Source organism: Pholcus phalangioides, unplaced genomic scaffold, assembly GCF_987345545.1.
Source record: "Pholcus phalangioides strain wild (caught in Gottingen) unplaced genomic scaffold, Ppha-v1.0 ptg000024l_1, whole genome shotgun sequence".
Lineage (NCBI taxonomy): Eukaryota > Metazoa > Arthropoda > Arachnida > Araneae > Pholcidae > Pholcus > Pholcus phalangioides.
Window position 1 is genome coordinate 18,432,673 of NW_028301616.1, and position 27,000 is coordinate 18,459,672.

Sequence of the window (27,000 nt, forward strand, 5' to 3'; positions counted from 1 at the left end):
CCTTTTGTAACGAATTCTGAAACAAAACATTGCGCACGAGAACATCGTGGTCGCGCTTGTATTTTTCGTGGATCAGTTCGTGAAATATTTCGTGAATAAATCATGGCTTTGGTGTGTATATTATTCGATTAATATCATCCACTTTGAAATTGTGTCAATAAGATGTAAATTGTTGCTGTAAATTCACATGTGTGTTTCGCCGGTAATAGCCCAACTCCATAATAACCAACCATTGAGAATTAATTGTTCATTAAATTATAATCAAAACTTCAAGGGGTTTGTGTGGATTGTGATAACTTGCGTTTTCCATTCTAGGTAGTTACTAAAGTAATTTGGTTTATTATGTACAAGCCCCTCTCCTCCCTAGGCTGAGGCCTTTGGCGCCTTTTCACGGCCCCACCGAAGTGACTTTCTGTGCTTAGATGGCAAGATGTCACTTTTTTTTTTAATATTACGATGGCGCGTTTGTAAATAATACTTTGTCAACATCCGATACTGTGGCTTTGACAATTTACCTCTAAAAGAAGCCATCAAATTTTTTGACACCTTTCATAATTTTAAAGAACGAGACACCGGAATGCAAGTAACTCATTGTTTAGGCGCCCGCAGTGTCTAACGGCCTTGGCGACTTTTGGTCGGGGTCGTCGGACATGTTTGGCTGCATAAAATAGGCAGAGAATACCTTTACAAAGCCGGACGTTTGTTCGGTGTTTGGCAAAAGACTTGCAGTGGTGTCACTGTTTGCTGATTCTTTTAGAGATGTGACACCAGATGTTTATTTGATGTCCGGCAGATTTATGGGCTGTGCTTTGCTCACTAATCTGTCTCACTCTACAAAATAAATACATTATAATCCTTCACCCGCAAATATAAGTAATTAAAAATGAATCAATTTTTATGAAGGCTTGTGTCCTTTTGGGATGACTACAAGCTTAATATCAACTTTGAATACAAGTGAAAAACAATGGAAAATAAAGACAAAAATAAAAAAAGAGGAAAAAATATATGCTACAATTATATACAAGTAGGGTTTGAATCATTAATCTACATTCTGTCAACTGGACTGACAGTGTATTAAACAATGCTATCACGACCAGCAGCAAAAAAGAATATGCTTGGCTCTTAATATATTTCGTTGACGCGTAGATTTTTTCTCGATTTGTAAAGCCGTGGCATAAAGCACAAATAGAACTGAAGTTATCTTATATTTATGCTTTTAAAAACAAGTTTTAAAAAAATATATGGGAACACAATATATATATATTTTAATTATAGGCTTCAGTAGCTAAGGTCCAAGAAGTTCGGGACACAACTCGTATTGAGAGGATAGGTGCACATTCGCATATCAGAGGACTGGGTGTTGATGATTCATATGATCCCAGAGCCGTGAGTATTGTTCGAAATTATTTGTACTGCTGCATGCATGATGCATGTAGAATCGCTTACATGTACATAACAATGTAGTTTGACATTTAAAAAGTAAATTCACCTTTGTTGGTATTATTCAGGTATCTCAAGGGATGGTTGGACAGCTTGCTGCCAGAAGAGCTGCCCGTTTGATTTTGGAAATGGTCAAAGAAGGTAAAATAGCTGGCCGAGCTGTATTGATTGCTGGACAACCTGGTACAGGCAAAACTGCTATTGCTATGGGTGAGTTACAATTTCATTATATAAGAATTGTTATATAGCCTGATATAACAAATGCAGCTTGTGCAGTAGAGTCTCACATATACGGCATAAAAGGGCCAGCAGAATGTCAGATAAGAGAAAATGTCGGATAATAGGTAGGATTTGAGAAAAAGCAGCCGTTAAACGTCAAAATGTTATAATTTTACACATTACGAACCTAATTATCATATTTTACACCTTTCTTTTTGTTGCCATACATACGTGAATTTCAACTTTTGAACAACACAATAACATTTATTCAACATACACAGACACGTGTACATGTAACAGACGATAAACAGATCCACGTACCCTGAAGCTGTACTGCACTGCACTGAGTACAGTAGTTGTGACAGTGAGTGAGGGTAAGGCGAATGACAGACACGCAAGTCAAAGTGTGGGCAGGCTCACCATTGTACAGTCGAGAGCAACAAAAAATAGATTAAGCTCGCAACTTGCAGTTTTTATTGTGGATTGATGCAGTTTTTTTTTCAATTGGAATGTTGGACAAGCGAAGGTCAGATAAACGAGACTCTACTGTAACAAGAATCTTCCTATTGTTAGTTATTTGCAGTGCACTGCCAACAAACTAATGTTAAAGAAACTATACAGAAACTATGCCTTAATAGGGAATTGCAAAATTATATGCTATTCTTGTAATGACAGATATGACCAGCAAACTTTTGAGACATGGCCCCAGTTTAGAGGACTTAAACCCCTTTTTCTGGTTGCAAGCACTGCCTGTTCCCATCATCAAAGGAAGAGCATCTTTTCGTCAAGTTTGACATACAAGTGCATGAAGTCAGGATAATTTCCATACTTGAATGTAACTTGTACAAGGTGTTCAATTGGGCGTTGATCTAGTGCTCACAAACATTAAATCTGGTGCGAGCATCGAGCACCCTGGGTGCTTGCTTTTGGAAGCACTATGGTGCTCGCGAGCGACAAGTTGAAGATGCCTGGCCTAATCTGTCTCTTGCAACAATGAATGAGCTGCAAATGAATTAATACAATTGGGAAAAATTTGAAGGAAAGCCATAACTGAAGATCAGGGTTAGCAGGTTTTTGAGGGTTTAAACCGCGGTTTCAACTGTCGTGTAAAAAACTTCAAATAGTGAATTTCATTTTATAAATTCCTATTGAAAATAAATATACTTATTGTGGTTATGCTTAAAATTTCAAGATTTTGGTAATAAATACTTAATATAATCATTATAAATTTTCTACTCTCTTCAGAGTAATTTTAAGCAATATTATTGTCATTATAATCTACAGCTCTATTTTTCAAACAAATATGTATATAGAATGTTCTTTTATGTACAATGTCAAGAGAGTACTTTCAAACTTTTGGATTTGTACCAAGATATATTGTGAGCGTGAATAAATGAGTAAAATTACTTACATATTGCTCTTATGGGATGCTAAGCAGTAATTTAATTTTACTACGGAATAAATATGTTACCCCTTGACAACTCATATATATCGATACACTTGCATATGTTTAGATATATTGCATTATACATTATATTGTATTGTGTTTTTGAATGAATTTGATTGAATAAAGTTTGCGACTGAAAAAAAATTAAAAATATATAATCAAAAAATTTGGAACACTATTTTAATGTTTCAAAACTGTAGTCTTCATAAAAAATATACTGTTCAGCATAACTACTCGACAAAAAAAAGTTTTGCCACCCGAATCATTTGTGCTCTTCTACTTCCGACCCGGCATGTAGTAGGTTTTTTTTAAAATTTGATTCAAGTCATGTAAATAAACAATAATCTGTTTCATTTAAAATTTTGTTTGCATGCTAATGATTCAAGTAGTTCGCAATGCAATTAATTTTACAATAATTTTGTTTTACAATAAAAATTATATTTTTTCTCCTTTTATCTCAGGCATGGCTCAATCTTTGGGTGTAGATACACCATTCACTGCAATATCAGGCAGTGAAGTATTTTCTTTGGAGATGTCCAAAACAGAGGCTTTGACCCAATCATTTCGGAAATCTATCGGAGTCCGTATCAAGTATGTATGATATAAATATTTTTTCTGTCCATGTATTTTGTGGGTAAAAATATTTGCTGCTTGTGTGAAGAACTTGCCGTAATTCTTCTTTTAATCTACAAATTGCAGGGAAGAAACAGAAATATTAGAAGCTGAAGTAATTGAAATGCAACTTGATCGTCCAGTTGCTGGATCGGTAAGCTTTCTTTTATAGATCATTTATTTTGATTAGAGCAGAGATTCTCAAACTGGGCACCAACCAGTTATGTCACTCTGCTGAAGGTTTTTCTAAGCGATTCTTTGTTAAACTGCTTTGGGGAGTGACAGATAAGCGTTGATTAGGAAAAGTAGTGCCTGAGGGGGAAAAAGTTTGAAAACCCCTGGATTAGTTTTAATTTTCAAATACTTTGACACGTACGCTCACAAATTTTTCAGCTGGCGAAGATTTTTTGTTATATTTCTGCCTCAGCTAACAAATACAGATTTTTCCAATGTGTATTTTAGTCAGACGGCTTAAGCGAGGGTGTAAGGGGTGCGGCAGGTTGTAAAGGGTGGCAGCTTAGACTCCAAAATTAAGCACAGTAAAAATTCACGTGACATCATGCTTTTCAGTCATAACTCGACAACGGAAACGTTGAGAAAACTTTGAGAAAATAGTCAGCGCCTTTGACCGTAAATACCAGAAACAAGAATAATCTATCAGGGCAGCTTGAGACAAAATCTGTACCTGTGCAGGATTTATTTTTTGCGCTTCCTGCCTATTCCCCCCTCCCCCATAGCCCTACATCCTGCGTGAGGGCCCCTAGTCTGGAATCTTTCGTGGGACCCCTTCTACAGTTAATTTATAGTGTGAAAAAAAAAATGATAAGGATTCAGTCTGACTCCCAATCTGGATCCCTCTCAGTCTTACCCTTGGGAGTCATGCCCCTCTCTCACAACTTATCCAAACAATTCCTAACGAAAAAAAAAAACGATTTTAAAAAATGTGCCCTTTCATCTCAGATTTCACACCTCCAGAGCAGACAAAAAACATTTTCTTTGATTTCTTTTAGCCAATGGAACTTTTTTTTATCCATTCACCTCGGATTTAGCACCCCTCATGTTCGGCCGCAATGAGTCTCATGCCCAAGTGTAGCCCATGCACTCTATCGATTGGGGCAAATGTGCATTTTGGTTCTCCCACCCAGAATTTGTTCCAGAATAGTCAAATGAAAGTAAAGGAAAAGTTCGGCTACTTACTTGTTCAGTTCCTGGAGTACCAGAAACACCTTTGAAAAAAATTTCTTAATAAAAATAACTCTGTTATATATCATCTATACAGGATAAATGATGATGGCTCGCAAAAATAAGTGCTGTTTCAAGGATTAAGTTATCTGGCATTACTAAGAATGGTAAAATAATTGAGGGACAATAAAAAAAAACAACCAGAAAAATCTACTTCAAAAGCTAGACATATGGTCACGAACATTTCGCATGGTAAACAATGGTGTGTGACTTTCTTCTGAAAAAAAATCAGGTTTATCTTGAAGTCCCCGTCACTGAAGCTCTTTCAGCCTCCTGCCAGTGCGGCATAAGAGACTTTGTACCCAGGCGGCAGTTAAGCTCAAGCTGCCCCTGATTTTAGTTGACGGATACATGCATTACACAGCAGCATTGTGAGGTGAATTTTCATAAAAGCATCGTCAGAATTACTGTGATTAATTAAGCCTGATTTTTTTAAATTTATTTCCCTCAGAATAACTTTCTATGTATGTTTCTACCTCTTTTTCTGAAAGCTTTTGAGCTATTTCACGTGAAATAAATGATTCAGCAATGCGAAAAATACATTGAAAAATACGTCCATGCTTGAATGTTTCCATTGCATTTCTAAGGGAAAATTCTTAACATCAAACTGATACATTCTAGGAGATCATCTTTTCCACATGCATGCGCTAGACATGGGAATGGGCTGACCTCATTACATAAAATGATATTTATGAATTGGACTGGGTTGTGAACATGGTGTAAAAATTAATCTTCAGTTTCTCATTTTTCTTTGAATTCTCTTTCATCCAGTTTTAATGCTGTTCATTTCAGCCTTTGGTCAGTGTCTTTTTTACTGTGGCTCTTTAATGTTTTTCTATAAAATTTTGGGCCGTGCTAGCCAAGGTGTGTCTGTACCATGTATACATGCATGTATAATCTGAGTTTTTATTTCAAAAATTCATTCCTATATTGTTGGGGGGGGGGGATTAGCTTATGAACACAAGATGTACAGTAATTAGCTTATCAGTTATGATGTATTTGAATTGCAGAGAAAATGAAGTGTTTAAACTGAGTTTCCTCACGCATTCGTCTTATACTGACACTGACAAAAATAATTTTCTGAACTCTTTTTACATAATGACTATTTTCCCCTGTTAGGAAAGTATAAAAGGCTTGTAAAAAAATATAGAAAAAACTATAGATCTTCATTTGAAAAAAAACCGAGCGTGTCCAAAAGAGAGCAAGTAAAAATACAGCAATGTCCTGGGAACATGGTTCTATACAGTCGATGCCTTCACTTCAATGATAAAACACCCATAATCTGTTAAATCAAGGCTTAACTCCCTGAGGTTTAAAAAAAGTCTAAATCGAGGGAAAAAAACGACCTGCTTTGTGGAGTTTCTATTGAATCTGTGCATGTCGGAACGTGTTTTATGAGTCTATATGCATGGTCCTAACCTATTTATATTGTTAGAGTTGTGCTTGTTTTGTGTTCTTGCTAGTGCTGCCACTCGTGTTTCATATTTTAAAGTGAAGAGGGTAAATATTTGAATTTCATGTTATGTAAGTATCATGGTGAAAGTCTGCCTGCTCTCTGTGGAGAGACTTTTTAAATAAGAGACTGGCTTGCATTCACGCCTTAAAGTTGGAAAACTGCAGAAAACCAACTTCAGCCAACCACCACTGTGGGTCAATGAGGTTTGAACCTCGATTGTCCTGATGAGAGTCCAGTATGATGTCCTGCGACTCCACAGTGGCTGTTTGAGCATGCCAGGGTCTGAAAAGGTTAAGGCTTTCTTAGACTATGTTATCACTGTTTTGTTTACAGTAGCCATAAAAATGAAACTTCTTATTTAAATAATTTTCTTTTTAGAGTGCCAGAGTTGGGAAGCTTCTTTTAAAAACAACCGATATGGAAACTACTTACGACTTAGGCCATAAAATGATAGAATCTTTGTTAAAAGAGAAGATACATGCTGGGTGAGTAACAATTTTTTTACATTGAATATCGCAATATTAGTTGATAGAAAATTAAAACTTAAAATTACCGGTATACAGTATTCTTAATCTCATTTGACGATGAGAATCAAAATATATCTTCTGAAACTTGGTTGCTGAAACATTATTTTGAGAGTGCCAGAAAAATATTTCTAATGCAGTTACAGTCGAAATTCTCTAATCCAGTGGTTCCCTAAGTGTGGGTTGTGTTAATGACTTGGACTATGTTATATGAAGAATAAATACTTAATATGTAAAATAAATACTTAATTGTAAAATTTTTTACTCCCTACAAAATTATTTTGGACAATATACATGCCTTTTTTTCCTTACAAAATATGGAATTTGAATAGTGCATAGCATAAAAGCTGAAGGAAAAACTATGGAACTATTTGATATTCTTTAATTCATGATGATTCTTGATCTTCCAAAATTTCTTTAACTGCTTATACATGTATGTAGATATGAATGCCTGCTGTACTCTTATCATAACAGATAGGTGGTTTAAAAAATTATATTAGGCCGTATATTGAATGCAGATTTTTGTTATTAAATTATCTAGATAATCTCTGATACTTCAAACAGTACTCTTATTACCCTTATTATGCATAATATTAGAATATATCTAGCAATCAAAATACTAAATTGTAGGACTAAAATGCCCTTTAATTTGGCAGTGCTGGGCTTGTATATGATGTTTAAGAAACTCCTGTAACTTATTTTTAGTGCAAAAGTGAAAATGACCAAGTTTGACCATGATATGGTACATTTACTAACATTTATATGCAATGCCTTACCTATTGAAATTGTATCTAATTGTATAAAGCAATGCTTTGGGTATCAAGTCCTGCCAGCTCTACTTTGATACTCTTTAAAACTGTGGATTTATACAACCTGACCTAAGACATTTTTAGGTGAGAATGAGTTTAATTAGTGTATTGACAGCTGCTGTGCTAGAATTTTCAATGTGTAGTCAAATTTTGGGCAGATTAGAAAAATTAAAATATCAAAATACATATTTTGTGCTCAGTAATAATATTTCAAAATATAAAACACTTTAATCTACATACATAAAAGTAAGTGTTATTTAACATATCTATCAGGTTAACAAAAACTATTTGATAACATTGGCAGAAAGTTTTTGACTGTTTTAGTACTGCGCTAATTTCTGAGGTCAAAAACTTTATTTATTTTTTTTATTAATAACGAGATCTTCACGTATTCCCAAGGGATCAGCATGGTCCGTCCAGGGAAGACGTGGTAGCCCGGATCGATAAGATACTCGCCTAAAGTACCAAAGGATGTTTAGAGGTGTCATGAGTTTGGTACCCAGTTCATCCTTGTCAGAAAACTCCTGACACGGGTACAACAGAAACGGAGATATGACTACAGAAAAAATTGCTACCGCAGGGAGTCCCCCCATCGAGGGGTTAGAACACCAACCTCTCAATGAGTATAAAAAACAAGCCTGCCATTTGGAATCGGCGTAAATGACAGTGGTGCGACAAAAATGATCAGACACTTTTAACCTGATCTCCTATCACACATATTTTGAAGAAACAGCTTTATTTTGATAAGTAAATTGAACACAGGTAATCAGCAGTGTAGAAATAAAATAGACCAAAAAATTATATATTACCTGTGCTAGACTCTTTGTATGTCGAGAAATTCAAAATTGCAAATTTTAATTGTTTTGTAATAAATTATGGTTCGAAAATAAAACGTAGTATGTAAAAAAAGTAAGTTTTTCATCATTTTATATACCTATTGTATTTAAAAGATTATCCAAAAGCCTTCATTTAGGTTTTTGATGATTTATAACAATTTTTTGAAAGTTTAAAGCAGTTTTTAATGTAAAAAACCCAATTCCTGTTGGAGACTATTTAGAACTTATGTAAGAGGAAACCAAAATTGAAGCAAATTGCAAGATATAAAATTGTATTGGATTCTACATTATCCGGTTCATAATTGCTCCTGGTAAATAATTTGTTGTCTGAAATGATTTCTTTCTTCCACAGGGATGTCATTGCGATTGACAAAGCAACCGGTAAAATAACAAAACTGGGGAGGTCTTACACTCGTGCAAAAGATTATGATGCTATGTCTTCCCAGACAAGATTTGTGCAGTGTCCATCAGGAGAGATGTTGAAAAGAAAAGAAGTGGTACATACAGTTTCTCTGCATGAAATAGATGTGATCAACAGCAGAACTCAAGGGTTTTTAGCTTTATTCTCAGGTAAAAAAAAAAAGCTTTGCTAAAATGAAGTGATTTATAGTGGAATAAAATCTTTAGAAATAGTTATCTATGATACACAATAATTGTGAATAGTGTTTTGCTTTATAAGGTGCTTTTGAGGAGACTTGGTGATGACATATTGTGAAAGTGTCCTTCATCTGTGGTCGTCAGAGGTTCAAGAGGGAAATACAGTCGACGCTTGATGTAACGATCCCCCCTTCGTCCCATGGAAAATGGATGTTGTATTGGGAGAGTAGTTATATCAAAAGTAAAAACTAAAGGTCTGCAGGCTGTCTGCGAGACTTTTTTCAAGTGGAAGATTGGCTGACATTTATGTCTCAAAGTAGGAAAACCAGCTTCAGTCAACTATCACTGTGCTGCCAACAGGGGTTCTAACCTTAAACTAATCGTCTTCAAATTAGTTCCCTTGGGCTGCCACACACTTCTCCCAATGGTTCTGCTACTGTCTGAAACTGCTGGAATGCCTCTTTTGAGATGATTATGCTCAGCTTGTTTGTCCCATTCTGAATGATGGCTTCTCTTGACTGAAATCTGGTCCCTTTCAGGGACATTTTCAGCTTGGGGAAGAGCTAAAAGTCTGAGCCATGTCGGAAGAGTAGGGAGCCGGATGGAACAGATGTTTTGTGTTTGGTCAGGAAATGCTATGTCTAGGTAAGGAATAGGTAGATGTGTGATCGTGATGGAGCTGCCAATTGCCTGCTGCCCGCAGGTCCGTGCATTGCATCTTACAGCATCGTCAAGGCAACATAGAGCCTTCTTAGCTTCATTGGTTTAAGCACAAAAAATTATGGTCGGGTATTGTTATAACAAACCTTGTTCTCGCGATTTAGTGAGTACATGTTACCACTGCAGCCTCTCTCCCACATGTTGAACATCTGAGGTTGATTATGAGTTGACCAGTTTAGAGAACAAATTATTGAGGGTAATGAAAATATGCGTGAAGTAAAATGTATGAAGGATTGAAAAAAAAGTTAATATTAATTATTATTTTTTGGTGGTAAAAAAAATTAAAAAAAAAAACCTCACAAACGTTTTTCAGTTTCACTGGAAAAGTCAGGAAAATTTATTTATTCAAGTGAGCTTAAACCGTGTTTAAATACTCTTGTAATCAATTATTTACTGTTGGAAAATCAGTTATGAACCGGTAAATTATATAAGCTATTTAATTTGTGGAGCTACTTTGAGATTAAGTTCTTGATTCAAAAGATTGTCTGAAAATTCGGAAGTAAAACATGTATTTCACAAAATTGTATCAGTATTTTAGTTTTGTTTTAAATTAGAGTGAATTATATGTTAAGCATGTTTGTGTTACAGGTGATACTGGTGAGATCAAAAGTGAGGTACGAGAGCAGATAAATGCCAAAGTTGCGGAATGGAGGGAAGAAGGAAAAGCTGAGATCGTACCTGGTGTCCTATTCATAGATGAGGTTCACATGCTGGACATGGAGTGTTTCTCTTTTCTCAATAGAGCTCTTGAAAATGACATGGCACCCATACTCATCATGGCAACCAACAGGGGAATCACCAAAATACGAGGAACCAATTATGAAAGTCCCCATGGCATACCAATCGATTTATTGGATAGGCTGGTGATCATATCTACTTCTCCTTATGATGAGAATGAAATTAAGAAAATCCTCAAGATCAGGTGAACTTTTTTTTTCTTCTCAATTTCACGTTTGCTTGGGGTCATTATTACTAATCAACTGCTTTTCCTAACTGAAATGCTTTGTAAAAGTCAAATTTGAGTGATTTTGGAATTCCTCACTCAACTTGTTTTTAATTGGTTCTCTTTGTAAAATGAGATGTCAACACTCTGTAATGGAATAATTTATTATTAATGAAGCATAATGAAACATACTTTCATGGCCATCATAGTACTGATGAAATTTTATAAGAATACAATTAAACATTTTGCTCTATATTTTATTTTTTGACTTGATAGGCCTAAAGTTATTTTTGCCACTGAGAGATTTGGGACACTCCCCCAATCAAAACGGGTGTTTTGCATTGTTCTCCAATGAGCCCTCAATTGACTTGAAATTTTCTGCAGTAAATATTCCTGGGTTCCGTTCACAATCCCGACAGACGAAATCCCGACAAGTCACAATCCCGACAGACGAAATCCCGACAGGTCAAAATCCCGACAGGGTCGAAATCCCGACAGGTCAAAATCCCGACAGGGTCGAAATCCCGACAGGGTCGAAATCCCGACAGGGTCGAAATCCCGACAAGTCAAAATCCCGACACGGTCAGAATCCCGACAGGGTCGAAATCCCGACACGGTCAAAATCCCGACACTGTCCAATTTAAAAATTCAATTTCGCCGTATAAGCCGCACTTCGTGATTTCTGTCGGGATTTGAATTTCTCGCGGTGAGGGGCGTGCGGGCGCCGATGAGAATGATAAATTGCGATCAAATAAATTTTTCAAATTTTAATTTCGCCGTATAAGCCGCACTTCGCGATTTCTGTCGGGATTTGAATTTCTCGCGATGAAGGCCGTTGGGGTGACGATGAGAATGATAAATTGCTATCAAATAAATTTTAAAAATTCAATTTCGCCGTATAAGCCGCACTTCGTGATTTCTGTCGGGATTTGAATTTCTCGCGATGAAGGCCGTTGGGGTGACGATGAGAATGATAAATTGCTATCAAATAAATTTTCAAATTTTAATTTCGCCGTATAAGCCGCACTTCGCGATTTCTGTCGGGAATTGAATTTCTCGCGATGAAGGGCGTTGGGGTGACGATGAGAATGATAAATTGCTATCAAATAAATTTTCAAATTTTAATTTCGCCGTATAAGCCGCACTTCGTGATTCCAGAGGCCTGAGTTAGGTCCGACCGTTCATCGCATACAAGTTCCAAGGAAAAATTGATATTCTTTGCCTTTGTAGTCTAGTGGGCTCACCCAGAAAGCTCGAGAACGTGGGTTTGATTCCTAGCAAGAGCACAGGTGAATTTTTCCTTCCTAACTTCATCTCGCATCAGCCAACCGTTGAAACCTTCGTATAGATAGCGGAAAGTGATATCATCCTCGGAAAATACAGTGTGTGTGGCTCAAAACAAAAAAATCTAAATTTTTCTTTGATTTCTCGTCCTTTAACTTCCAATTTGAAAGTTGTTGCATTGTCTCTCCTGATGCCAACAGAAAAATTGCATGTTTCTCAGTGCAATATTCGCTAAGATATTTGAATTCGAAAACTGGAGAAAAGTTATGAAAAGACAGCAAAAACTAATCGACAACGCTCCTTCCCCAAATTTATGCTGTCCTTTCCACCTTTCCTTCGAATTTTGAATTCAAATATCTCGGCGAACATTGTACTTGTCAACTTAGATTTTTTTTGTTGGTCTCAGGAGATACGGTGCAGTCACTTTATAATTAGAAGTTTTAAAAATTTATATTTTTTTATTTTGTTACACACTGTGTTTTCACTCTCAAAACTGGTACAGGGTAATTTTTGAACGCCTTTTGAGCATTTTTTCAAACTGAAATCATCTCTACCACGGATGGTTGAGAAGACAATTGCCGTACTAACTCTTAAAGGACACCCTGTATGCAACTACACTACCACACAATTTGCATACTCTCTTCAAAGCCTTAAGACCAACTTAGAGATAGAATTTTAAGAAATTTTTTTGGGAGTCTCAACAGTATAAAATAAAACTATTGACAGAATTTTATGTTTATAGCTTCGTAGTGAGAAGGGGGGAATTGGGGATCCGGTCCCTTCGAAATGAGAGAAAATGATTGAAATAAGGTAAAACATGGCCAAATATATTATTTGACCACCTTGTCCCCCCCCCCCCCGAATGGAATTTCTAGATACGGGCCTGACCTTCAGTGGTTGCGGCTCGGCGATGAATCAGTGAATTAAGCTGTCAAGACATGTAATTTTATACATATGAATAAAAATATTTCTCTACTATTACATTGCTTTCGAAAACCTTGAAAATTTTAAATTAAGTTCTTCATGAAACGGTCTAACTTTGTGCAATATCATTTGACATTTTAAGTCTATTTGAAACTTGAGCGAGAAAGAATTTCGAAAAATTCTCAAAGAAAATAATAAAGAACAGCAGTGTTTGTGGAGGATAGAAAAATCGATAAATGCCAGAAAAAGGCAACCCTGAATCCTTTGCTTTTCGCCAAGTTGGAAAAGTAAATGAATTTCCAAATTATTGATCTCCATTGATCATGGTATGCGCCACAAACCACTTGCAGCGACAAACGGAAATCCCGACAGAAACAGCGAAGTGCGGCTTATACGGCGAAATTAAAGTTTGAAAATTTATTTGATAGCAATTCATCATTCTCATCGTCGCCCCAACGCCCTTAATCGCGAGAAAGTCAAATCCCGACAGAAATCGCGAAGTGCGGCTTATACGGCGAAATTGAAATTTGAAAATTTATTTGATAACAATTTATCATTCTCATCGTCACCCCAACGCCCTTCATCGCGAGAAATTCAAATCCCGACAAAAATCGCGAAGTGCGGCTTATACGGCGAAATTGAAATTTTAAAATTTATTTGATAGCAATTTATCATTCTCATCGTCACCCCAACGCCCCTTGCCGCAAGAAATTCAAATCCCGACCGAAATCGCGAAGTGCGGCTTATACGGCGAAATTAAAATTTGAAAATTTATTTGATCGCAATTTATCATTCTCATCGGCGCCCCCACGCCCCTCACCGCAAGAAATTCAAATCCCGACAGAAATCGCGAAGTGCGGCTTATACAGCGAAATTAAAATTTAAAAAATTTATTTCATCGCAATTTATCATTCTCATCGTCACCCCAACGCCCCTTGCCGCAAGAAATTCAAATCCCGATAAAAATCGCGAAGTGCGGCTTATACGGCGAAATTAAAATTTGAAAATTTATTTGATCGCAATTTATCATTCTCATCGGCGCCCCCACGCCCCTCACCGCAAGAAATTCAAATCCCGACAGAAATCGCGAAGTGCGGCTTATACGGCGAAATTAAAATTTAAAAAATTTATTTCATCGCAATTTATCATTCTCATCGTCACCCCAACGCCCTTCATCGCGAGAAATTCAAATCCCGACAGAAATCGCGAAGTGCGGCTTATACGGCGAAATTAAAATTTGAAAATTTATTTGATCGCAATTTATCATTCTCATCGGCGCCCCCACGCCCCTCACCGCAAGAAATTCAAATCCCGACAGAAATCGCGAAGTGCGGCTTATGCGGCGAAATTAAAATTTAAAAAATTTATTTCATCGCAATTTATCATTCTCATCGTCACCCCAACGCCCCTTGCCGCAAGAAATTCAAATCCCGACAGAAATCGCGAAGTGCGGCTTATACGGCGAAATTGAAATTTTAAAATTTATTTGATAGCAATTTATCATTCTCATCGTCACCCCAACGCCCCTTGCCGCAAGAAATTCAAATCCCGACAGAAATCGCGAAGTGCGGCTTATACGGCGAAATTAAAATTTGAAAATTTATTTGATAGCAATTTATCATTCTCATCGTCACCCCAACGGCGTTCATCGCGAGAAATTCAAATCCCGACAGAAATCGCGAAGTGCGGCTTATACGGCGAAATTGAATTTTTAAATTCGACCGTGTCGGGATTTTGACCGTGTCGGGAATTTGACCCTGTCGGGATTTCGACTTGTCGGGATTTTGACCTGTCGGGATTTCGACCCTGTCGGGATTCTGACCGTGTCGGGATTTTGACTTGTCGGGATTTCGACCCTGTCGGGATTTTGACCTGTCGGGATTTCGTCTGTCGGGATTGTGACTTGTCGGGATTTCGTCTGTCGGGATTATGACCCACACCCAATATTCCTATAATAGTGTTTTTACACTTTCCATAAAATTCTTCCAGATTTTTCTGCTGTGTATGTCACATATTTTGACTCATTCTGCTTTAGAGCACTCCACTTTATAACAGTCTTAATTGTACATATTTTCAACCACAATTGACTCTTGCCAATCTGGCACATATCAGACCAAGGTATGCTGTATTACTGGAGGGTAGTTAAAAAAAAACCCATTTAAATTGTATGAACTTCTGCACATAGACATGCCTTCTCATCTTACATGTGCAGGAAGCCTGTCTAAAACTGCTGGATTGTAGGGAGTCCACTGTACTTTTGTATGTTTAATGAAGTGAAATTCAAATGATCATAATGATCGAATTCAGAAAGTTGCAAATATTTCTAGAAAATAAATGAACGTGTGCAGTAAGAAAGCCACTGGTAACCAAAAGGTTAACGTGAAAAACCTCCAACTAAACAGATCTTGATTTAAATCCTGAAAGTGGCATGAAAAAACAACAAAGTCAGTGCTGGTCTGTTATCTGGACCACTCCATTGGTATTGTTTTTCAAATTGGCACTATTTAGTTTGTTACATTGTTGGTGGTTGTGTTTGAAATCTGGATCGGTTAAACCAGTGATGGGCAAACTTTTGATGGGTAAATTTGGAAACAATGACGGGCTAAAAAGCAAAAATAATTTGGACAGGCAGAACATATTCTGATATTGATTCATAATTGAAATTTTTGTGTGTAGAAATGAAATGACAGGATAGGTTGTATTTTTTGAAGATTGGCACAGTTTCATCGCGAATAAGATGATGGTGTATCTTTCACAACTTTGAAAATAAGTATATTTTAATAATTTTATGTATATTTATTAGGCAGTGTTCCATTTTTGGTGTGTGCAAAAAACAGAACACCCCCCTCAAATGAATATTTTTGAAACACTGAAATTAAAAATTCCTATGTTATTTTAAAATTTGGGTAGGGCTGTGGATAGAGCCTCTGAGCAGTCTAGATCTGGCCATTGGTCCATAGTTAGCCGATCATTACATTAAACTGTCAAAGTACAGTACCCACATTTTTTACCCGAATGATGGCGATATCTTGGATTCTATTTATTGTAAAAGAAAAAGAAAGCTACCATTCTTCTTCGTTTAAGATCTTCCATAAGTGTATTAAGTTAATTTTTTCTTAAGGGGGCATCTAGCTGTTGAAACTAGATCTAACTTTTGAAATTTCAATGGTAACTCCATTTTTTTTTCTTCCATATTTGGATTCAGTATCTCAAGAAATGCCGAAATACCAAATTTCATCAATTTTGAACGAACGGTTAGTGAAATATAAATTATTTAAAAATTAGTGTTGTAATGTTAAACGGAAACATCTTGTTTTTGAACATAATTGCTGAAATAATATTTGTATCTCATTAATTTTTATATTAAATGATAGATTCTAATGGGTCAAATATAATTTTATTACTCATTTTGAATTTGCCTTTTTTTAAAGTATGAATTATGAATTATTAAAACATATTTTAAAAATTTGTGAATAGAAGTATACATTAATTTTTACTTCATTCGAATCGGCATAGTCGAAAACCCAACAGAATTAATTTTCATTCCAATCTGACCACTATTTCGTGAGATATGAACGATTATATTAAAATGACCACTTTTAGGGACCATTGTCTAAATATAAATTTGAAACTCGTTGAAAAATTTCTCATGACAAATTATGCGAAAATGTTTCAATATGAAGCTCATAACTTTACTGAAATGGGTAATGTTTTAAGTATACGGTGATACGATAAATAAGTCATTCATCCAGTTTTTTTTTTTCAAACATTTTTTTTTTCTTTTTTAAAAATTCGAGTAAACAAATAAACAACGAAATTTTGAAATTTTTCACTATTTCAGTAATTCGTTTCCTTCCTTACACAATATTCATGAGCTGAAATGGTAAATATAATAACGTGTAAGGAATTCACAAATTAATATCATACAATTAGATTGATGTTAATATTTATGGAGATAATAATCAATAAATAACGGTTCTCCCAACAGTGTAAATCATCTTAGTGTGCAGCAAGTTTAGCGTAGTGGCTATTGGTGGAATCATCTCTGCTAAAACCACGTCATTTCATTTCATCTGTATTTTTTTTAGCATTATTAAAAATTGAGGAATACCAAAAAATGAAACAAAATTATAATATAAAATAGTGCAATGTTCAACGGAAATTTTTTCTGAATTGATGAAATTGTTGTCACAAACAATTGCTTTGTGACACATCGTTTGAAACAATTATGGTATAAATATTCATACAATCACGGATAAAGTCACTAAAATGAAGAGTAATGAAAAAAAGTTTGTTTTTCACCTCCATAAAATAAAAACTATTTATTTTTTAACAGCACTAAAAAAAAATAATCCAAACACTCGCGTGGCATATGGAGCATTTATCTTTTGAAACTTGTTTAGTGTTTTTTCCCCTCTGCAATCAACCTTCAAATTCAGTTTCTCAATGTTCAGAGCGTCCCCAAACACATTTTTACTCATATCGCTCTCATTTTTATACTTACACCAATGAAATTTAATTCTTAGGGTAAATGCAATGCAATAAATCAGATAAGATGGAAAAAAAATAAGGGTTTACATTGAAGATTTCCAAGTTTGAACAATAATAAATATGTAGATGACCCCTCATCAAGACAAATTGCACATATTCGGGTAGAAAATCATAAACCATAATTGTTGGTGAAAACTGCTTCATTCTGCAACTTTTAGAACCCAAGATGACCCCATCGTTCGGTTAAAAGTTGTGGGTACTGTACATCCACATAACTGGGTTTTTTTCATTGCCAGTGGGCAGTTAGCCCGATATGTGACCAATACCTCAAAGCCATTGTGAATTAATCTAAACTGTTGGTCTTGTTTTAATTAGCATTCACGTGCATGAAAATGATTGTGCTGCAAAATAATAATTTTGATTAATAAAACTAAGCTATTTCAATCTCTCGTACATTCAGACTTTGGAGCTGCATATTGTTCTGTAGACCAGCATTCTTTAACCACTGGTCTGTGGAAAAATGTTCCTCCAATCTGTGAAACATTTAGCCAGTTTTATGTAGCCATTACATTATTTTCCATTAAATAAACATTCTATATATTCTACATAATTTTTGTGTAATTTTTCCTTTTGCTGGTCTTCAAGTCACAAATTATTTCCACCAGTTAATGTATTTATTGCTGGTCTACAAATCATATCTCCGGTTTATGTATATGGCCATTCCCAAAAGAAGTATACAAACCACTTCCGAGACTATATATTTCTTATACAAACTTTTTTTATAGTTCTTTATTTAATTCTCTGTCATATGGTGCTTCTTGATTTGTTTCAGATAGTGTCTAATTTTTTTTTCTAAATTATTGCTTGTAGCAAAATTCAAAATCTTGCTGTCCCAGCTTGAAAAAAAGTTAAACAAAGAAACTTGGTGCAAATCTGAAATTTTTTTCAGAAAACTTGGAATCATGTTTTATATATGCAGGGTAGGAAAATCTGCTACAGTTGCTACAAACTGCTACAATTTCTGGCGTTTGCTACAATTTCCAACTTTTGCTACAAAAACGTTGAAATTCATCAATTCGGTGCCATTTTGCACCAAAAACAAAATTTTGCCCGACGAAACTTTGAAGTTGATGACATTTTGATGAGGTCATTTGCCCTCCCCAAAATTTTATTTCTTGAGGCCAGAAATGGAATTATCTTCAGCGTCCCCCCCCCCCCCCCCATGATTTGCTGCCTAGGCTTCCGATAACGTGTAAAATGAGGCCAAACTACGGGAATTGTAGCTCATCTGCAAAGAAAATCATTCAAGCACAGTTATTGCTGTACATTCCTGCTATTTTTTTCTGAAAAAAGGCTGACTCCTTTGATGTATTCCTAACATTAATTACTTTTAAATTGCCTCGATTTTCGCTGACTTGTTGTACTTAACAAAAAATTTGTGTATCCTTTAACAAAACGAAAAAGTTCGCGAAATAACATATCTCACTAGAAAAACAGCAATGATGAATCCGTCTTCACCATCGGAAGTTGCAATGCAAAAACTGTCGGTATATTCAAGGTGTTTGCAATCATGAAAAAGTGACAAAATCCTGGAAAAGTAATGAAATGGGAAAAAGGTTATGAAATAAGAGAGGTCACAGATTTTTTTAAATCAATTTTTAGATTTTCCTGTCAAATTCCTGTGTGTTTGATTTTATCCTAGAAAGCGATGGCCTCTTATCAGGCTTTCCGGGTGGGATGCAGTTTAGACCCCTTCAGAAAGTCGCCAACTGTGGCACCTCGGAAACGTTTGTTTACCTTCAGTCTCAACTGGATTATACTGTCTTCTCGGTCTGCTAGGGCTTTATTCCTGCTTAGTGAAACAGTCTTGCCATGTATCCTGCTTAATGAAATAATATTGCCATGTTTCCGGTTGTAGTGCAAACAGAGTTGATAATTACAGGCCGATTTGAGCCAAAATGCTCATAATTTTGGTGTCCCTCTGGCATATAAGCTGCATGAGTAAAATTATTTGGGGAAACTTGTAGATTTGTATATGCCATGAGTAAAATATAGCGAGAGATAATGATGAAATAACATAGGCAGTTTAGTCATTAAAGCTCTCATCCTGGGCTTTATATTCACTCACTTCATAAACTTATATATATTTATTTTATACTATCTGAGTTGTGTTTCAGCTAGATGAAATGAATCAGAAATTATAATGGTTCCTGCAAATTTTTCTATCCAGTACAGTCATAGTTTGAAATTCGCAGAAAAAATTTTCATTATCATTTTTGATTTAGAAGATAGATGGCACCACTTGCATACATTATATTTTCCTTCCTTTCAAACCAGCCATGGTCTAGACCAAGTGGCGACTCGAGGAAAAGAATATAAATCAGTAAATTTGATAGATAGATAAATAAAAGAGGCCTACAAGGATCTGCCATAAAACTTATGTACAAAAAAGGGCTCCTCGAGTCAGAGCTCCGCCATAGAAATTATGTACTGGATTGGGCTCCGCAAGTCAAAAAAGTTTGAAAACCGCTGGTCTGGACAAAGTAATTTTAATTTATGCTCACCTGGAACCCATTTTCCATTGAACACTAACGTTTTTCAGAGGTTATAGAGGAGTCTCTGAAACATCTATCACATTATGTTTGCAATTGCTGAGAAAATAAAAGTATATTTGTATTTTTTGATATATGATTTTGAGATATTTATGTTTTTGCAGTGATATTTGTTTTTGTAAGAGAATGGACAAAATCCATCGCTTTCAGTCATAAAACCCAAAAAATTGAATATTAGAAAGTAAAAGTAAAAAATATATTTATTGAATTATTAAATTTTAAGTCATGGTGGGGGGGGCTATAATCTGAGATCAATTCCATTTTGAAAATTCAACTTTGAATTTTTCATTTCAAAATTGTGGAATGAAAATTTTTTTTTTTGGGGGGGGGGGGAGGAATGACCAAAATATATATATATATAATGCTGGTCTACAAATTATTTCTCCTGTTTAAGTGTTTTTTGTCCGTCCGTAAATTATTCCTCTTATTTATTTATCGCCAGTATGCAAATTATTGCTATTTTTTATTTTTACTTTATATCCTTTTTTGCTAGTCTGCAAATTATTTCTCCTGTTTGGGTTTTTTGTTGGTTTCCTAGTTACTTCTCTTATTTACATATTTTTTGATAGTCCGCAAATTATTTCTCTTTGTGTATTTTTTGTTAATTCGCAAACTATTTCCTCTAGTCTGCAAAAATTATGGACTACTTGTACCAGCCTGCAGTTGTGAAATGGTTGAAAATCATTGCTGTAGACTTTCTAAAATTGATTTGAAAAAGCAAAACGCTATCAAACTGTGTATGTATAAGTAATTAATGTATGATATTTAATTTTTTTAATCATTTTTACAATGTTCAGATGCGAGGAAGAAGATGTGGATATGAGCGATGATGCATTTGCTGTTCTGACAAAGATTGGAATGGATACGTCATTGCGATATGCCATACAACTCATAACTGTTGCAAACTTGGTTTGCAGAAAAAGGAAGGTATGAGGCACATTCATCATCTATTACTGAAAATATTTGAATTAGTTTGATTCTGTGGTATATAAATGAGCTTATTCTTGAAGAATTAGTGACCATTTTCTGATTTGATTGCTTGAAGTGTTATGGAGTAAATTATAAATGTGTTCCTTTTTGAACCCTTAGCAGCCTAGTTATCATTCCTTACCAAATGCAATAGAACATTTATTTCGCTATTGGCTCAGCAATTTTGCATTTCAGTTCATTGTATTCATATGCACACATTGTATTTGATGTAGTTAACCCCCCTCCCTCCCTGAAAATATATTTCTAATAAAAAAACTGGTTATCTGTAAAAATATATTGTTTTTGTCACCACTTCACTGCATGTTGTAGCAAAACGAAGCTATATACAACTGTACGTCATGTTAATGTTCTGCATTGTTTCTACCATAGTACCTTATAAGTCAGTGATTTGCAAAAGTTAATGTTCCACACAAAACACATGCAGTAGAATATTTTTACTCCATCTCTCGGACTCCCAAAAAATTCTTGTATCTTCCCTAATTATGACAATGATTGTAAAAGTCCTTACTTTTGGAGGGAAAAATTATTCCTAAAGAATTTGCCCACTCAGAAAAGATTGTTGTTCTTGTTTTTAATCCCTGAAATAAATAATGTGATCTTCACGTATTCCCAAGAGATCAGTATGATCCATCCAGGGAATTTGTTAGTGTTAGTAGACATCCATGCCCAAACCGGGATATAATAACTTCACAAATGCAATGTTAATTGTCACCATTGTCTCAAATCACAAAAAATATTCCATTTTCGGGAGGCAAGACAAAATTTGCCAAACAGCCATCGTCAATTTGGCCTTTTGACACCCGAAATTTGCGAGATAACTTCTATCTGCTTGTGCGGTTTTTTTTCCATTTCTCCATTTTCATTGAGCTAAATTGCGAAAATGGAACTTTCCATTCATTAGCATTAATGTATGATATTTAATTTTTTTTGAGCACTAAAATGAGCACTAAAAGATGCGGGCTAAGCACCTGCATCTTTAGTTTGAAATTCGTGCATTAAAAAGTATTTTTTTTGCAATTTTTTTAGTTTTCTCCTTCACCTCTGTTTTAGTGCCCATAAGCAACCTAGAGCCATTCTTTGGTGATTTAATCTAGAGTTCCATAGAATATGGGTATAAAGATGTCTTCAGTTCGATCCTTACAAGTACTCGATGGGAGAAAATATCTTCAAATTTTTTCAAAATGTTTTTTAAAAAAAATCCAAGATCTGTCTTTTTAGAAAATATGAAAGAAAAATTCCAAAAACATCCAATGATGTTCCAAAAAAAAAAATTCAGGAGATGTCAAAGACTTTGCAAGTAGAAAAAAAGGAAACGGGTGGAGACTTTCAAAATGTTTGTGCTTAGAAATATTCGCATCATGATTCTGTCTTAAGCATTCTCTTCGGATTACACTATAAAAATTTTATAATTCTTTTAGCTTATTGGTTGCATTTATGCAACTAATAAGCTGATCAGTTACATTTGCTCCAATGCAAACGAGAAATTTATTTGTTGCTTTTTTCAAGTTTTATAAAATAACTTTCATTAACCTTTTAGAGTGAAATCCCATCCTTAGATTAGTCACTTCTGAAATATAAAATTTCTTTTATCTTTCTTTATAAAAATTTTTTTAGTTTATAGACTCAATATCAAGTAAAATATACTTGTAGGTGTCGGGGGGAGGGGGGGACAACTTCAAACGCCTTAATCCGGCCCTGAGTGAATTCCGTACATGGATAACATTGTTCAATGAAAGTATTTTTTAAGTTTAAAAAATTAAAAGATTAAAAATTTAAAAAACAAAAAAAAATATTTAAAATTTTAAATATAAATATTTTTTAATTAAATTTAAAAGTTATTAAAGTATGTAGTCAATTATATTCGTAATGAATTACAGAACAGCTTATAATTTTGGTCCCGTTAGTGGCCGTTGTTGACAGGTTTTATTGTATAAAATTGTATAGTATGGACAAAAGGCAGTTAAAGTTGCTATATCTTCTTCATCTCAGAAGGAAACGGATGGAGGTACATCCTATTGATGAGCAGGGACCTTCATATGGTGTTTTTAAGGGTATTTATGGCAAATAATTAAAAAACCCTCTGTGCAAAATCATCTTTAAAAAGTAGCCAAAGATGCGGACGAATTCGATCCACATCGTGTAAATAGCTCCATATAACCTAATTTACAAAACTTGTATGTGCGGATGCGGAGCCCACACTTAGGTTTTGACACATGCGGACCCGCATGAACACTTCGAAGTTGTGGGCGAATTTCGCCTCGTCTGAAAGGCTCTGTATATACCTATTGTTAAAACTTCTTCTGGACCTGCATCCGCTCTGTGTGAAAGGGGCCTTATATTGTTCATATATGATGTAATTTGACTTTAATCACAAACTATTAGAACCAACAAAGAGATTATTTTCTGAGAGTATTGTTTATCATGTATCTTGAGTGTTCTGTACATATTTTATGATTTTTGGCAACACAAGAAATCTATTGTAATATTTGAACTGAAAATGTATATTTTTTGGTTTAATAACTTTTTTTTCAATCACATGTTTTAGGGTACCGAAGTGAGTGTTAATGATATAAAGAGAGTTTATTCTTTGTTCTATGATGAGGCCAGATCCATGGCGTTTCTGAAGGAGTATCAGCAAGAATTTCTCTTCAATGAAATGGGTATATATCTTAATTATTGTATCATTTCAGTAATTCATGAGAGTTTTTCTAAGCGTGTCATTGTGTGTATATAACGATTGGCATACCTCAAACAGAGGGATTCACCGTCGTTCAAATGTTTGAAGATGCTTCCCTAATTATTCACGTGTTGAGCAATTTTTGAAGTTGGACATTTTCTCATTTTTTTAAATATTTTTTTTGTGGGAAAATTGTGTTTTGATATGTTATAGAAATGAAGTATATTGATACTTCATGTTACATCAGTAATTTTTTTAATTAAGTCGATATTAGTTTCCATTTCCTATGGTAATACCCTCTCGCGAATGAAGAAGTGAGGTAAATTTGCAGATTTTCTTTATTCTTTCACATCCATTCGTTTTTTTTTTCTTTTTTTTTTGTGACTCTCATGTAACATTTCTCTCGAAGGTGGTGACATCAAAAGCCTTCAATTAACCATGAAGTATTGCACAAAATGTGTGTCTAATTGAAAGAGGGACAAAGGAAACCTTTTTTGGAAGGACAACAGGATGTCTACCATCATGGAAAAAGTTACAAAATTAGGAAAAGGTCGCGAAATAAGAAAGAAGGTTACAGATTTTTTGCTAATCAGTTCTCAGTTTTTTTCACGGCAAGTGCGATATTTGATTTAATCGCAGAAAATCATCACCTTTTATCAGGACAGCAGAAACAACAGTGGTTTCTATTGTTGATCATAATTGTGCCAAATCTCAACAAAATGTTTAATTTTGCAAGCAAAAGAGCCATTCCACCAAATTAAAAAGTGCTAATGTCACCAAATAAGTCAATGAAAAGTCACCAATTTTTCCTTTGGGTATGGGCAAGATAATGCGGGTGTCTGTAAAAGTCTGAAGATTGATAAATCACTGCTTTCACCTCAGCAAGGTGGGTTGGAATTTGCTTCGGTTTCAGGTCAGTCATCCACTGGAAGCTACTAAGTGTGCAAGACCGCTATAGTAGTCTTGCATATACACGCAACTTATACCCGCTCATAGCAGCTTCCAGTGAACAGCCAGCCTCAGACTTTTTTTTTCAGAATTTATCTATGTACATCAGGATTTTTTTTAGTGTTTTCCAAATTTTATCAGTTCAGTGTAATAAAACTCTTACCAGTAAAAGCTAAGATCTATCAATTTGACTGCAGCATGCATGTTAATTTTACATGTATACCATTCCTTGAATATTTTATTGAGCATCAAAAATATGCAAGCTGTTGGTTCTTTGTCATAGATCAATGTGCAGAAAAAGTTTGTTATAACAAGTATGGCTTATAATGACAATCTTGATATAACAAATGATTTACAGGTGATTGTCACATTGCTGTTACAAAAACATCCATTTGTAACAAGAAGTCCATTATAACAATTTTTCCTGTGATTGTAAACTGTCGTGATAACAGACTTCCACTGTATTTCCAATGGCCGAATGTTAAGGTGTTCTTAACTATTGATTGACATGTTCTTTACTTATCAAAGTGTTAAGCAGACTTGCAATTCTTTGTATCAGCGCAGTAGTTCTCAATCATCCGCCACCTGCAGCTCCCTTGCTTCAGTTAATGGTTATTTGCTGTTTTCAAAAAAGTCCACTGTTAATACTGGAACACATCAATACCAGCAGCTTGCTGCAATGTTCCTAGCATATGTTAATGATACCCATAGGTCGGATGACCTACACTTTGAGAAAGACGTTTGTGTGTGTGTATGTGTGTGCTTGTTTAAAACTGTAATTTGTGTTATTTCATTTCAGGTGATGAAAAAGAGCAAATGCCTTCTATGGACACTACATGAGTAGTTTTCTTCCTTTTTTTTCATTGTGGATAACCATTTGAACTCTTATTCAAATTTTCAATAAAAGCACTATTCTACTCAGTATATTTGATTCATTTTATTTCTCTACAATAACAATTTAGAAATTACTGTTGATTTGTAAATAACATCCATCCTCGCAAAGAACCAGTGCTTGCCTAGAGGTGGAATTATAAATTTTATGAAGCATTTGGCTAACATTAAACAGTTTTAATATGAAATAAAATCAACTCCTTAATAAAAAGGCATTTCAAAGAATGATTCCAAACAATAAGTACTTGGTGAAATGAACAAATAATGTATCTCTACTGACATGCGATCATATTTTCTTTACTGAACATTTCGTGCTAACTGTGTGAGTACTCTGAATATGGCTTATGAAGAAATATCAAAGAATAAGTATAAAAATCAATTAGTTGATTCTATTGGTTGTGTGTATCAATCCTTCAAGGGAGATATCTCCCTTTTTTAAAAACCTCTTATTTTAGTATTTGACAAGCGCAGATATTTTTAAAGTTGTTTTCTCAATGGAACTTTTTTTCGTATATCCTTTACTTTGCACCAGCTGAAAATCGTGAAAAGGCCCGATTTTTTTAACTTTAAAAAGGACATGAGGTTTAGTGATTTCTCTGCTGTTCTGCTTTAAGGGTTAAGGCCTTCCCAGTAGAAATTGACTGGTATGCTGCAGAGTTGTTGTCAGAAATGAGACAACTTGTATTTTGGGTAGGGGAACCAAAATTCCACCCCCTCATGTTCCCACATGACTTCGGCCGGTGTCAGTCGAAACGAAACAGCTTTGCCAGAGCAGAAAATTTTTACAAGGTTCTGGCTGTTACCAAAAAATTTTAGTTTTTTGATGATTCTTCCCCCCACCCTGCATTTGTAGCATAACAGATGCATGTGTATTGTAATGCTAATTCTTACTTTTGTTATCAGATTGAACACACACATTTTTGTAAGGTTTCAATGAAAACCCGTGCCATTTCCAGCATGTGTCAATTTTTATTCCACAACGGAACATTATTTCGTGAATTATTGAACTTTGGGACGGGGGGGGGGGGGATTGAGAATCAAAGTGGAAGAAGAGAGTCACGAGTGCTAATTTTCATAGTGTTCCTGAGAGAAAGCTCCCAAAAAATAGTTTTTCTGCTTATATATGACACTTCAGAGTCAAGTGTCTTACAAGAAGAAAAGCATTTCGACGAAAACATTTTTGGGAGCTTTCAGGAAGGAACACTTTGTTATGAAAAGTTGCACTCCAGTGACGGGTTGAAAATCAAAGTGGTTTGTAAGTAATTGACTTTTGGATCATCCAGTGTATACATCTATATTAGATACAGGCTCTTCCAACGAAGGGAGGGCGATCGACGT

The 27,000-nt window shown here is 35.1% G+C and overlaps 1 protein-coding gene across 1 annotated transcript; it reads left to right on the forward strand.

Annotated features, from left to right (window-relative positions):
- Positions 1-25,695, forward strand: rept (RuvB-like helicase 2 rept). Its single transcript, XM_089250778.1, has 11 exons — positions 1-111; positions 1,276-1,386; positions 1,509-1,650; positions 3,568-3,697; positions 3,806-3,872; positions 6,795-6,901; positions 8,938-9,155; positions 10,491-10,824; positions 20,954-21,083; positions 23,692-23,806; positions 25,571-25,695. The coding sequence occupies exons 1-11, from the start codon at positions 103-105 to the stop codon at positions 25,609-25,611; spliced, it is 1,404 nt and encodes a 467-aa protein (XP_089106904.1). The 5' UTR covers positions 1-102; the 3' UTR covers positions 25,612-25,695.
- Positions 25,696-27,000: the final 1,305 nt, after the last annotated feature.

Bases quoted from the DNA above. Each gene is read 5' to 3' on its own strand.
- rept (XM_089250778.1), top strand. The intron at 1,387-1,508 runs GTGAGTATTGTT...GGTATTATTCAG, and splicing joins ATTCATATGATCCCAGAGCC to GTATCTCAAGGGATGGTTGG. The intron at 6,902-8,937 runs GTGAGTAACAAT...TTTCTTCCACAG, and splicing joins AAAGAGAAGATACATGCTGG to GGATGTCATTGCGATTGACA.